The sequence below is a fragment of the Uloborus diversus genome, chromosome 2 (genome assembly GCF_026930045.1).
Source record: "Uloborus diversus isolate 005 chromosome 2, Udiv.v.3.1, whole genome shotgun sequence".
NCBI classification, from domain to species: domain Eukaryota; kingdom Metazoa; phylum Arthropoda; class Arachnida; order Araneae; family Uloboridae; genus Uloborus; species Uloborus diversus.
The window spans coordinates 220,127,539-220,140,607 of record NC_072732.1 but is presented as its reverse complement, the minus strand read 5'-3'; the positions used below and the strand labels follow the sequence as shown (position 1 = coordinate 220,140,607).

Genomic DNA, 13,069 nt, shown 5'->3' with positions numbered 1-13,069 from the left:
TTTCAGAGCTAATATGTTGAAATTTTCTCGGACCCCATCTTCCCAACATAATTGAAGATAATATATAAATGCAAGTTCGGAGTTTCACTTCCGAAAAGTTGCCGGAGAGGACCCTCGAACCTCCGCTCTTCCAAACATCACCAGAGATCATCTAAAATTGCGTTTTTAGGACTACAATTTGAAAGTTTTTCCGGGGGAGAGACCCCAGGATCCCTTATATATGACTCAATGTTAAACTAACAATTAGGTTTCTAATGCTAATATTTAATGACTCCCATATGCAAGAAAATCAATCTACTCCCTATCTCTCTCTGTATTGATACATGTGTGACAAAATTAAGGGGTCACACACACCCTTCGCCTCCCTAATAACCTCCATATTCTAACTGAAGTAATTTTAGAGGATATCATTATGGATATAATCAATACAGCACCAGGCAAAAAACGTAAAAATACTTAGATTATTACAATCACCTCTTTTTTTTTTTTTTTTTTTACAAACAAAGGTTTAGCTTATCTTGTATCAATTGTTCACCATTAAAACACAGAAAAGAATACCATCTGTTAAATTTTATTCAAAAGAAAATATTAAATTTTTTTGAATAATTTCCTCATATTTAAGTGATATCGTTTCCCAATCATTTTTGTAAAAATTGGTATCTGTAAAAACTATGGGGCTGCGACATCCCTTTATGCCAGGGCCGATTTCTTTAACTAATCCGCCACTGCTGGCTTAGATATGTAAAAGGAAACCAAACAATTTAACAATGTTGAAGTACATATTTACTAACTGTTAAACAGACATTCGACGCAGTGAAATGTACAAAAAATTAAAGCAGAGCAAATTAATTATAGTTTTGCTGTTTTACACGTACATGGGATGATGGTGATGAAAGTCTACAAACTTTTGTCATCAGTATCACTATCTTCAAAACAAAAAGATTTAAAAAAATTTATGGCTTCCTTCGATATCGTTTGCCTTTTTCTCTTCATGTTAGATGATCTAACGCTACTCAAATATGGATCAGAAGTTAACAAGAGTCTATTTAAAACGTCTTCGTTACAATCCTTTCTGGAAATTTTTCTGGTGAATTTTTCTCAGTACTGCCGAAAATGCTTGTTTCTGGCTTCTGCGGCCTCTTCGGACAACTGACCGATTGGTAACAAGGCATGCGATATAATACTCGGAGCATGAACTAGTATCTTGTGGACTGTTGGTGACATAGGTTGCCAGGCATACAAATTTACATAATACTTCGCAGTATCCATGGTATACATGCCAAATTGCTCCACATTTATGTCGAAACCCGAAGATATTATTAGAAATGACGTTCCAATAGTGATCTCTTAAGTGAACTGAAGAGGAACCTTGCTAAACGCAAACCAAAACTGTAAACTGAAACGCGAACTTTCAAATCCAAACCAAAACTTTTTCATTTTTGTTCCGCGTCCGCGTCCATATTGTAAAACAGTCAGTCTCCCTCGAACCACCGTAGTGTGTAGATATGTGATGTCACGTTAGCTAATAAATGTATTTAATTTCTTTATTAGTTAAATTATTGAGCAGTAACTACATAAAGCATGTAATAATGACAACACTACACAATTAAAGGAAATATAAAATGATTATAGAGAGAAGGCCCAACGTGAACAACAGATGAACAAATGAAGGTAAGCTCTTTGCTTATCTATTATCATCTTGTTTTATTTAAATTGATTTCATATAAATGGATAATTATTATTAGAATGGCCTACCGAGTTATAACAGATTATGAGACTGAAGCGCTCTTTCGCTCGGATCTCATTTAAAGGCAAAAGCTAATTAATACATTTGCATTAAATTATTATAATATCCAAGCATATCTAATAAAGGTCAGAAAAACGGTATAATTAAAATTGCTTCTTCTTCAAAAGAAAGCTTTACAATTGATAAATTAAATCAAAACAATTATGCCGTGTGGAAATTCAAAGCTGAAATGCTTCTCATTAAAGAAGATTTGTATGGCCATATAATCGGTAATCCACCGAACCCTCTAACTGAAGCTTGGACTAAAAAAGATCAAAAAGCAAGAGCGTTAATAAATTTATCCATTGATGATAAACAAATAGTTCACGTAAAAAATGAAGTCATGGCTCGAAGTACTTGGGAGGCGTTAAAAAAGATTCACGAACGATCTAATTTATCAAGCAAACTATATTTGCTGATAAAATTATACGGCACAAAATTAGAAGAGGGTGGTAATATGAATAACCATATTATTAAAATTCTTGAGATCACTGATAAGCTCAAAGCTATTGGTGAAGATATCAAAGATTCCCATTTATCTGCTCTCTTATTATGCTCTTTATCCCCAAGTTATGATACATTAATTACAGCATTGGAAGCACGGCCAGAAGAAGAATTAAACTCAAATTTTATACAGGGTAAATTAACAGACGAATATAACAAAAGAATTGAAAATTCCGCTTCAATTAATGAAAGCGCTTACAAAGCAAATAATACGAATAAAAAGAAAAATTACCCGAAACGTGAGAATAAAAAATTCTGTACATATTGTTACAAGAAAAATCACGAGAAATTTGAGTGCTGTCATTTAAAAAAGAAACAAAGTAACTATCAGACAAATAATACCAAAAGCAATGAAAAATTCCAAAATAATTCATCGCTCTGTTTCGAGACGAATAGAATTCCGAAATCAAACGCATATCGTGAAGCGAGTTCCGATGACCCACTTTCAAAAGAAGAGAAATATAAAACCTCAAGTAGGGATCTGGCTTATCTCTCCTCAGACAAGATCCAGAGGTACAGTGTTTTGTTGGATTCAGCTTGCAGCTCGCATATATTTTATGACAAGCGTTTATTTACTGAAATGAATAATGATCACAGCTCGGTAACTGTGGCGAATGGTGAATCATTAAGCTCCTATGGAATTGGAAGCGTCAAACTTAAAACGAGGATTTCGGATGGGAACACTTTTAACATAACACTTAAAGATGTTTTATACGTTCCAGATCTTGAAACTAATTTAATGTCAGTAAGCAAAGCAACATTGAATGGTTGCACTGTAACGTTTGAAAAGGATCGTTGCAAATTAACATATGAAGGGGAAACTTTTCTGGAAGGAAAATTAAAGCAAAATCTTTATGAAGTAATCTTAGATAATTCTAAAGATGAATGTTTTGCTAACCTAACTCATCAGTGCAATAAGAAAAATTGCATTGAACTTTGGCACAAGAGATTAGGACACAAAAACTACAACTCAATTAAAGAATTAGCATCGAAGAAACTTGCAACGGGATTAGAATTAGAAAATTGTGCACACAATTTTTCATGTGAAACATGCATCAAATCAGAATTAACAGATGCACCTTACCCTAAGCAAACACATCATAAATCAAAACAAATTCTCGAGTTAATTCATTCTGATTTATCGGGTCCATTAAAGACACCAACTATTGGAGGAAAAATATATTTTCTTACTTTTATAGACGACTTTAGTAGGTTTACAATCATATACTTACTATCTAAAAAGAGCGAAGTGCTAACAAAATTAAAGGAATATATCGCAATGACTAAAAATAAATTTGGGCCGATTTTACAAACTTTAAGATCAGACAATGGTGGAGAATATATAAATCAAGAGATTGAAAATTTCTTAAAAGAAAAAGGTATTCAGCATCAATTAACTGTACCATATTGCTCTTCTCAAAATGGGGTAGCAGAGAGAAAAAACCCGAAGTTTAGTTGAAATGACTCGGTGTTTACTGTCCCAAGCAAATTTGCCTCAGAAATTTTGGGGTGAAGCAATAAACACAGCCATCTACCTTCAAAATCGGCTCCTCACAAAAGCTAAAGAAATAACTCCCTATGAACTATGGACAAATAATAAACCCGATCTATCCAAGATAAAAATATTTGGATGTAAAGCGTATGCGTATATTAATAAAACTAAGCGAGGAAAGCTAGAAGACACAGCTATTCAAGGTATTTTCGTGGGATATGATAACAGATGTAAAGGATACAGAATTTATGTTGAAGGAAAACATATAATCAAAGCTCGCACTGTAAAATTTACTGAAAATGAAAATTCAAATATAAAGATCAAAGATATTCAAGCCTTGATTTACTTGAAGATAATGAAAACACTGCTGCAGGAAAGTGTACAAAAGCAGGGGAAAATTCTGGAGAAATAAAAATCGATATACAAGAAGATAACGAGAATTCAGATGATGAAGAAACAACTGAGCAACCGCGAAGATCAGGAAGAAAAAATAAAGGAATACCTCCTGACAGATTTACTTACACTACAAATATACAAAAAATAACAGAACCGAAAAACTGGAAAGAGTTAGAAGATATTAAAAACCCATATGAAAAGGCAAAATGGCTTGAAGCTATAGAAGATGAAATAAAATCCATTAACAAAAATAACACTTGGGAATTAGTTAATCCTCCCCAAGGGAAGAAAATAATTGGATGCAAGTGGGTTTTTAAAGCAAAATACAACTCTAAAGGAATTGTAGAAAAGTTTCGCGTACGGCTCGTTGCTCAAGATTTTTCACAGAAGTTTGGACAGGATTTTGATCAAACTTTTGCACCAACTGTTGCATACACAACAATAAGAACTTTCCTAACTAACGCAATACACAAAAATCTGAAAATAAACCATGTAGATGTGAAAACAGCATTTCTTCACGGAGAGTTGAAAGAAGAAGTTTACATGTGTCAGCCGGAAGGGTATGTAAAACCAGGTGAAGAAAATAAAGTTTATAAATTGAATAAGGCCATATATGGTTTGAGACAAGCTGAAGCTGCCAGAGCTTGGAATTTGAAAATTGCTGATTTCTTACTAAAACTAGATTTTGTGCAGAGTAACACTGATAAATGTCTTTTTAAATGTTCAAGAGGTAATAATGCAGTGTACATTATTGTATATGTAGATGATATACTGATAGCAGGAGAAGAAAAAGACGTAAGTAACATAATTGAAGAACTGGAAAAGGAATTTGAGATAAAAAACTTAGGTTTCGTAAATCATTACCTAGGAATAAATATAGAAATAACAAAAGAGGGAAACATGATGTTAGATCAAAGAAACAAAATACAAGAAATAATAGAAAAATTTGATCTTGAAAATGCAAAACCTTGCGATACACCAATGGAACCGGGTTACCTCAAACTAAATGATGAAGAAAATTTACTCCCGGATAATAAAAAATATCGACAAGCAGTAGGAACACTGTTATACATAGCAACAGTCAGTAGACCTGACATATCTGCCTTTGTAAACATCCTCAGCCGAAGGAATGAAAAACCCAGACAGAAGGATTGGGAAGCAGTTAAGAGAGTTATAAGATACTTAAAAACAACTATAGAATACAAGTTGATAATAAAGAAAGAGATGAATCCAATCTTAACAACCTATGCTGATGCAGATTGGGCTGGAGACATATCTAACAGAAAATCTACCAGTGGAAATCTCTTTAAACTTGGTAACTTTCCTATTCAATGGATCACCAAGAAACAAAATTCAGTCGCTCTTTCATCTGCTGAGGCAGAATATATTTCAGCAGCTAATGCAGCACAAGAAACAATATGGATAATTAGTCTTTTAAAAAATTTGGATTTACCGCAAGAACTACCAATAGTTATCATGGAAGACAATCAATCCTGCATAAAAATGATTCAAAGTGACAAATATCACGCTAAAACGAAGCATATTGATATAAAGTACCAGAGTATCAAACATCTAAAGGAAACTGGAATAATTGACTTAGAATATTGTCCAAGCAAGGAAATGGCAGCAGATATCTTAACTAAACCTTTACATAAGCCTGACTTTACTAGACATAGAAACAACCTGCAAATAATGACTTCAGAGATCAAGCAGGGGTATTAGAAATGACGTTCCAATAGTGATCTCTGAAGTGAACTGAAGAGGAACCTTGCTAAACGCAAACCAAAACTGTAAACTGAAACGCGAACTTTCAAATCCAAACCAAAACTTTTTCATTTTTGTTCCGCGTTCGCGTCCATATTGTAAAACAGTCAGTCTCTCTCGAACCACCGTAGTGTGTAGATATGTGATGTCACGTTAGCTAATAAATGTATTTAATTTCTTTATTAGTTAAATTATTGAGCAGTAACTACATAAAGCATGTAATAATGACAACACTACACAATTAAAGGAAATATAAAATGATTATAGAGAGAAGGCCCAACGTGAACAACAGATGAACAAATGAAGGTAAGCTCTTTGCTTATCTATTATCATCTTGTTTTATTTAAATTGATTTCATATAAATGGATAATTATTATTAGAATGGCCTACCGAGTTATAACAGATATCACCTCCAATATTATTTAAATCGGAGAATTAATTCTAAATCTATCCCTGTAATGGCAGCTGCTTCATTCACGTCACCAAAAAATCTACGAGACGTGTTTCCATCATTCGTGTTTCCATAGCCAACTTAAGGTACGTCAACCAGCAATCCAATTTTATTCTTGAATTCTTTTTGAATTATCACTTTGGCTGCCTTAATTTGATCTTTTTCATTTTTCTTTGTAATACGACCTTTGAATACTCCTGCTTTTATCTTATATGATAAATGTAATAAAAATTCGAAAAACCGAATCCTAGCGTGCAGAATAGATAGCCCGAATTTAAAACTCTCTGGATCTTCTGTGCTTTTTGCTGATAAGTCATTAAAGGTTTTTGACGTGCTACCGCATATATAGCAGCGCATAGTAGATGCAGTGTCAGTGACCGCATTACACACTTTGCCGTCCACCATTGTAGGCAGTAACAAATGTTTTATTTTAATTGTTTCACTAACATTTGTTGGAACTAAGTTTTTTGCTTGATTTTCTATATACCAAATCTCTTCGTTTGTGATGTCTTTGTTCTCTTTAATAAACCTTATTCTAATAGGTCTGCAAAATCTAGGTGACGATGGACAAGGATTCTGCCAGATAACATTTTTGCCAGACATTAATCTAAGAGGCACAAGAGAACTGAGGAAAATGTGAGCATCAGTGCCATCCTCATTTTCAAATTTTTATTTGTACTGGCTTTGCTTTGATCCGTCACAACCCCACTTAAAAATCAACACAAAATCTGCAGCTTCTTCATGACTGTATGCTTGGAACACTGGCTCTAAATACATGCACAATCTTATGACTGTGTGATCTACTAAATCTTGCAACTGTATTTGAGCACAAACTGTATTTGAGCATTTCATCGACAAAAGTTTTCGGAAAACATTCTCGCTTTGCTTTTTGTACATATTTATAACAAGGATAAACATCTTTGTTAGCCTGCTGTATGACTTCATACTGACTCCTAGACAAATTAACTTCAACAAATATTGCTAAAGCCTCTTCGGGCGAGTGTTTTTTGATAGTAATGCAACCAACAGTGACTGCTTTTCGAAACTTTGTTGCTCTGGTTGGAGGTTTATTTATGTCTTGGATAACTTTTGCCACGTCTGTGTTGCCTATGGCGCGATGACTCATTTGAGCAGCATACGTTAATTCATCAACAGCAACATTTTTTCTTAGTTCCGATGTTTTTCGGCACTTCGTTCTTTCACTCGATTCTCCGAAATCCTTACTGGGTCTTCCTAATGGTAAAAGACCCGGAACTGAGTAGGTAGGTAACATAACCCCTTCTTTTAACCAATTTTGGTTGTTTTCTAGAAATCGGCTTTCCATTCTATTACATGGCATCCATTTTCGCATGTAAACAATTTTAAAACTGTTAATGGTGTTTTTAACTTCCGACAATTTTTCGCAAGGGCAGTTAGTAATTTTAGCTATATTTTTAATTAGTTCTTTAAACTTTCCATCAAAGGACCTTTCTGTACTGCCAATTAACATCTTATGCAGTTGTATTCGACTCATAGATGTAACAGAAGCCTGTGAACCTAAAAACAACCGAAAAAAGAGAAATGAATAAAAATCACAACTGCTCTATTGATCGCGTTATTATTTTTCCGGGCAAATTCGGGCAAACTTTTAGTTCAGATTATCAAAATAGAGATTCTGAAGTATCACGGGGTATAATTTTCAATGAGTACAAATGAGTACAACATGTTTAAAAACCTTCACTTTTTTAGGAATTGCAAAAAAAAAAAAAAAAAAACAGATATAATTTTTGTGAAGTTTGACGAACCGTACTAATGTAAAAATAGTAGTTTAAAATAAATAAAAACTGATGAATAATAGTGCACAAACCTTGCTCAAACCCGTCCATAGTAAATTACTTCACTAGAGTTACTTCTGACGTGAAAATAGTACAATGAAGTAACTTCGAGAAACTGTAATGACTCAAACGAAGACAGCCGTATTTCGAAAGCGCTAAGTTCTGACTGCTGGTAAATTCGACTGGTTAGTCTCAGTGCAGAGGGAACACTTCCACGTGATGCCAAATTTATCTACCTTTTCTGAAATTTAAGGTCAAAGCTACTCATTGAAGTTTGCATTTTCGACTTTTGGCCAGCTTTTTGGCTCAAATGCCCTCTGTGCGACGGTTGGTGCGTTGTCACTGTGACGCATGAACTACAACTTAAAGCCACAAATTTCAACAAAGGGCTTTAAGCCTTTTGTAAGGATTAAAGTTTTGCTCAAAATAATCGTTGTGATCCGTTTCGCATCCGCCAATGTCTGGTTTAGTGTATAGGTAGCGCGTCAGCATCACTTTTGCGACCATATGCTCCTGTAACTTGTACGATTCTTACTTGCTATCGTCCCTGCTAAACCTCTTTAAAATTTGGCCACACTTTTTCCGATGGCCCTGTATAAGCATATAATTTTATTATTTAAGAAATGAATTGCATTAACGATCAAGAGTGCATAAAAAGTAAATAAAACAAAATTACAAAAGATAGTGTGAGGGATTTTTCAATGACAGCACTAAACTAGAAACTAGCTTCATTCTATTTACATTTTATATTTTCTTTATCGTTTATTGCAGTGGTGCCAACCTTTTTTACTCGAGAGCCGACTTCATGTTAATATGGTTTTCACGGGTCAAAACACAGAAAAATTCCAAACTATTTAAAAATTTTCAAAATAACATGGGAAAATATGGAAAAAGAAGAAACTCACAAATAATTGTAGTTATCAATTACTTGATGCTTTTTTAATGAAATGCATCTGTTTTCCGTGTAAAAACTTCTGAATATTTTCCTCCAAATTTGTAACATTGTCATCAATAGTGTGTTTTGATTTGCAACAGAAAACAAGGTAACGGGCCACACGGATCAGCTTTTCCGGTCGGATGTGGACCGCGGGTCGAAGGTTGGGCACCACTGGTTTATGGTAATTTTTTCTTTAATTAGTAATATCTGATACTGAAATATCCCTCAGTACCTCTGCTGCGCCCACGGGATGTAGCTCATCTCCATGGAAGTTGAGTTGTAGGCCCAGAATGCGCCCGGTCTCCAGGATTCGTCGACTCTGCTCGACATCGAAGACGCCCTTTTCGCAGAAGACGTCAATGTTATCCACGGACATATCGTTCGTGTCCATCATGAGCTTGAGTGCCGGCAGTTGGTCATTCAAGACGGATTCCGTGGCCTCTTCTGGGGTCATACCCCTGAAATGGAATGGAAAAATATCCTTACAGGTTCGTTCCAGTTCTAGTTAACAATATAGTTACTAAGTGGAGAAAATAAATACAAATACAAAAGTGAGGACCAGCAACAGGCTCTGGGCCCAGCTAGGCTGGTCCTAGTCAATTTACAATCCCCAGTGAAGATCAATGGCCCTCTTAAAACTATCTACTCCCTTGCTCATTACCACCTCTTCCGGTAAGCTGTTCCAAGGTTCCACTACCCTGCTAAAGTAGTATTTTTCCTAATATCCATGTTAGCCTGAGATTTAAACAGCTTTAAACAATGACCCTCTGTCCTGTTTTCAGTGCTAAACTTTATCCCCGTAACATCTTTCATTTTAATAAATTTAAACAACTGAATCTGTCCCCTCGGTCTCTTCTTTGCTCAAGACTGCACATTTTAGCATTCTAAGCCTGGAATCGTAGTCTAAATGAGAAAGTCCATTTATTATCCTTGAAGCCCGCCTTTGAACCCGTTCCAATACATTAATATCTTTCTTAAGATAAAGAGACGAAAACTGAGCAGCATACTCCTAATGAGGTCTTACTAAACTTCTATATAAGGGCAGAAGAACTTCTTTAGATAAGGGTCTTCTTTAGATAAAAGGTCAGTCACGCCACTGGCCGACCGATGCTATGCTTTTACTGAATTAACATAAGCTCATAATGTTTAAGTACTAAAGCCAAGAGAAACGAAAGTTTATATTGGTCGAAAGTTATGTTTTTCTTAGTACTATACTGTGGTGAGTTGTTAATCATATACTTGTTTCCGAGGGTTACTCACGGCTTTAGCAGATATCCGGGCCTAAACAAGGCAAAAAAAGGAAAAAGAAAAAAAAAAGCAGCCATTTCAATTGACCTTTGCCCTCAAAGTCATGAGTGAGCCACCAAAATATTTACGCTAACATGTACCTACTGTCTGACGACGGATTGTATGGAAAGACAAACATCCGTTTTACCGCCGGAAATGGCCGAATCTATTATTTTTTACCGATGTCAGCTTTTGCAGAAGCAGAGTCTCATTCAAATGAGCTTAATACGCTGATCAAATTTTTACTTTTCCCCCTCATGCTCTTATTCACATAGATTTGTCTTATCTGGACGTTTGAAAACTCCATGCAATCCGTGGTTGGACAGTAGTATCAAGTAGTATCCACATTTAAAAGAATTGGCTTGGTTCACTCAATGCATTTGAAGCAAAGCAATAATAAATTTAGCTCTCTTTTTTTTTTGATGACCTTAAACTTTGACCCCTGCTCTAGGACATACAAATCAGTTTTCAAAAAACGAAACTTCACTTTTTCTTATCGTAGTACCACTCCTGAAATTTTTACGAAAATTGAAGACATCAACAATCAAGCCCCCATTCACTTTGTGCAGCTGCAGCTTTAAAAAAAAAGACTCTTAATTTGATAATGTTGAATTCACAAATTTAACTGCATTAACTGAAATTTAATAAGATTTGCTGTTTCAATATACATCCAAGATTATAAGCTTGTGTTATTTAATAAAAAGATAGCTTCGTTTGGCCAGTCTCATGACCGCCATTTTTTATCCAAATTACAACAATTGAAATTTTAAATTAAAGCATATTCATGAAATGTTTTTGTAGAGGTTTAAAGTATAAGTTGATGACAGTTCATATGCAAATTTTCAAGTAGATAGGACACCTAGATGTATTTAAAAATTTAAGAAATACAAAAAATAAGAATATATGTCTCCTGGGTGGGCTTGAAACACCAACTTTACATCTGAAAGTTGTAGCCAAATGCGCGACGGAGGCTTCGTTACAGAGGAATTGTTAAACGATTTTATGTAAACAAAGCTCGGTGCATGCGCGTCAACGTTTTTCCCCAGTTCACTCGAGTCACACAACGTCCCAAAAGAGGTATAGCTCCAAAACTAGCATATTAATTCCCAAGTTTTTTTTTGTACCTACCTCAGTTTTCGTGACCGAAGGATTTAGAATAGAGAATTTAACTCTATGGTAAGCTATTATATTTTTTGCATAATTTGCGTGACAAAATATTCATGTTTTTTTTTTTTGCTGAATTTTTAGAAGCCTTCTTAACAGGAACTAATATTGCAGTAAAATTCTTAACTAACTATTCTAAATGAGTTATGCTTTCGAACGCACTCTAGATCAAGCTAGGGGGGGGGGGGCGTCGTTGCTCATCCTGCGCGATTGAAATTTAAAGGGCGCTGTTTTAAGGGTACATTTCTCCTTTTTAGAGGGGGTGGTTCTTGCTTTAGGGGGTCTTTGTGGTATTTGGGGGATGCGCCATTGCTCTTTTGGGGATAGGCAGGGGACCCCTGCTTTATTCCCAGCATCTACTCACTTGGGCACTGCGTGGGCTCCACAAAAGGTAGAAGAGATGTCGACCCGCGTTTTTTCGCGCGCTCGTTGTATGACTCGCAGCATCTTCATCTCGGTGATGGCGTCTAGTCCGTATCCGGACTTGGCCTCCACCAAGGTAGTTCCACTCTTCAGCATCCTGTCCAGTCGGTTCAACAAGAGGCTGAGGAGCTGATCCTCAGTCGCTAAGCGCGTTTTCTGCACTGTGTGATAGATTCCTCCACCGGCCTTGTGCACGTCCATGTACGTTGCGCCTGCCAGCTGGAATAATAAGAACAAAATATTTAGGATTAGTTGCGGCAAAATGAAACACGTGGTAAATGGAAACAAACGCTATCACCGCACTAAAGGTCATTTTTGAAACTAAACTGTAGGTTAGTAAGTGGACGGTAACACGAAACATGTGGTAAACGAAAACAAGCGCTAATATCACATTTGTGGTCTTTTTGAAACTAAACTGTTAGTGAGTAAAGGGTTGGTAACATGATACATGTGGTAAATGGAAACAAACGATATATTATCATACTTGTTGTAGTTTTCGAAACTAAACTGTTGGTGAGTGAAGACTAAGTAACATATAGAAGAGAATCTGAGAACTTCATTTACTTCTAAAAAATTGTGTAGGAGTCATCATTGTTTGCAGATGACCAGGAAAAAAAAGTTGTATTTTAAAGTTTAGTGATCTTGCGTTTTCCTTTCCAGGCAGGTCTCCTAATACGACGTAACTGGTTTCAACTATTTAGCAGTAAGTTACCGCTCCTAAGCCAGGACTAAGCAGGGCCTGATTACTGAATAGGCCAACTAGGCCGTGACCTAGGGCCCCCACATTTTAGGGGCCCCAAATGGCTAATTTTTTAAAAAACCCAATAGCTAAAACTGTTTTTGCCGATAGATAAAATTGTAAGGGTTGACCACACAGGGGCCCCGAAAAAGCATATGGCCTTGGGGCCCCCTGATACCTTAATCGGGCCCTGGGACTAAGGCAGAACTGCATGCAATATACCTGTACGATGCTCTTGTGTAGGTTATGTGGACTGTATTTCAATAGGCAATAACTCATTTCGAACAAAACAATACATTTATTAAAAACGTG

General features: G+C 35.7%; 1 protein-coding gene across 1 annotated transcript in view; it reads right to left on the bottom strand.

Moving 5' to 3' along the window:
- Positions 1-365: 365 nt before the first annotated feature.
- LOC129216828 (probable imidazolonepropionase) overlaps positions 366-13,069 on the bottom strand; it is a 33,301-nt gene continuing 20,597 nt past the window's right edge. Inside the window, exons 4-6 of the mRNA XM_054851045.1 lie at positions 11,960-12,237; positions 9,377-9,602; positions 366-386 (exon numbers count right to left, since the gene is read on the bottom strand). Of these exons, the coding sequence (XP_054707020.1) occupies positions 366-386; positions 9,377-9,602; positions 11,960-12,237 (525 nt within the window). The remainder of the gene's footprint in view (positions 387-9,376; positions 9,603-11,959; positions 12,238-13,069) is intronic.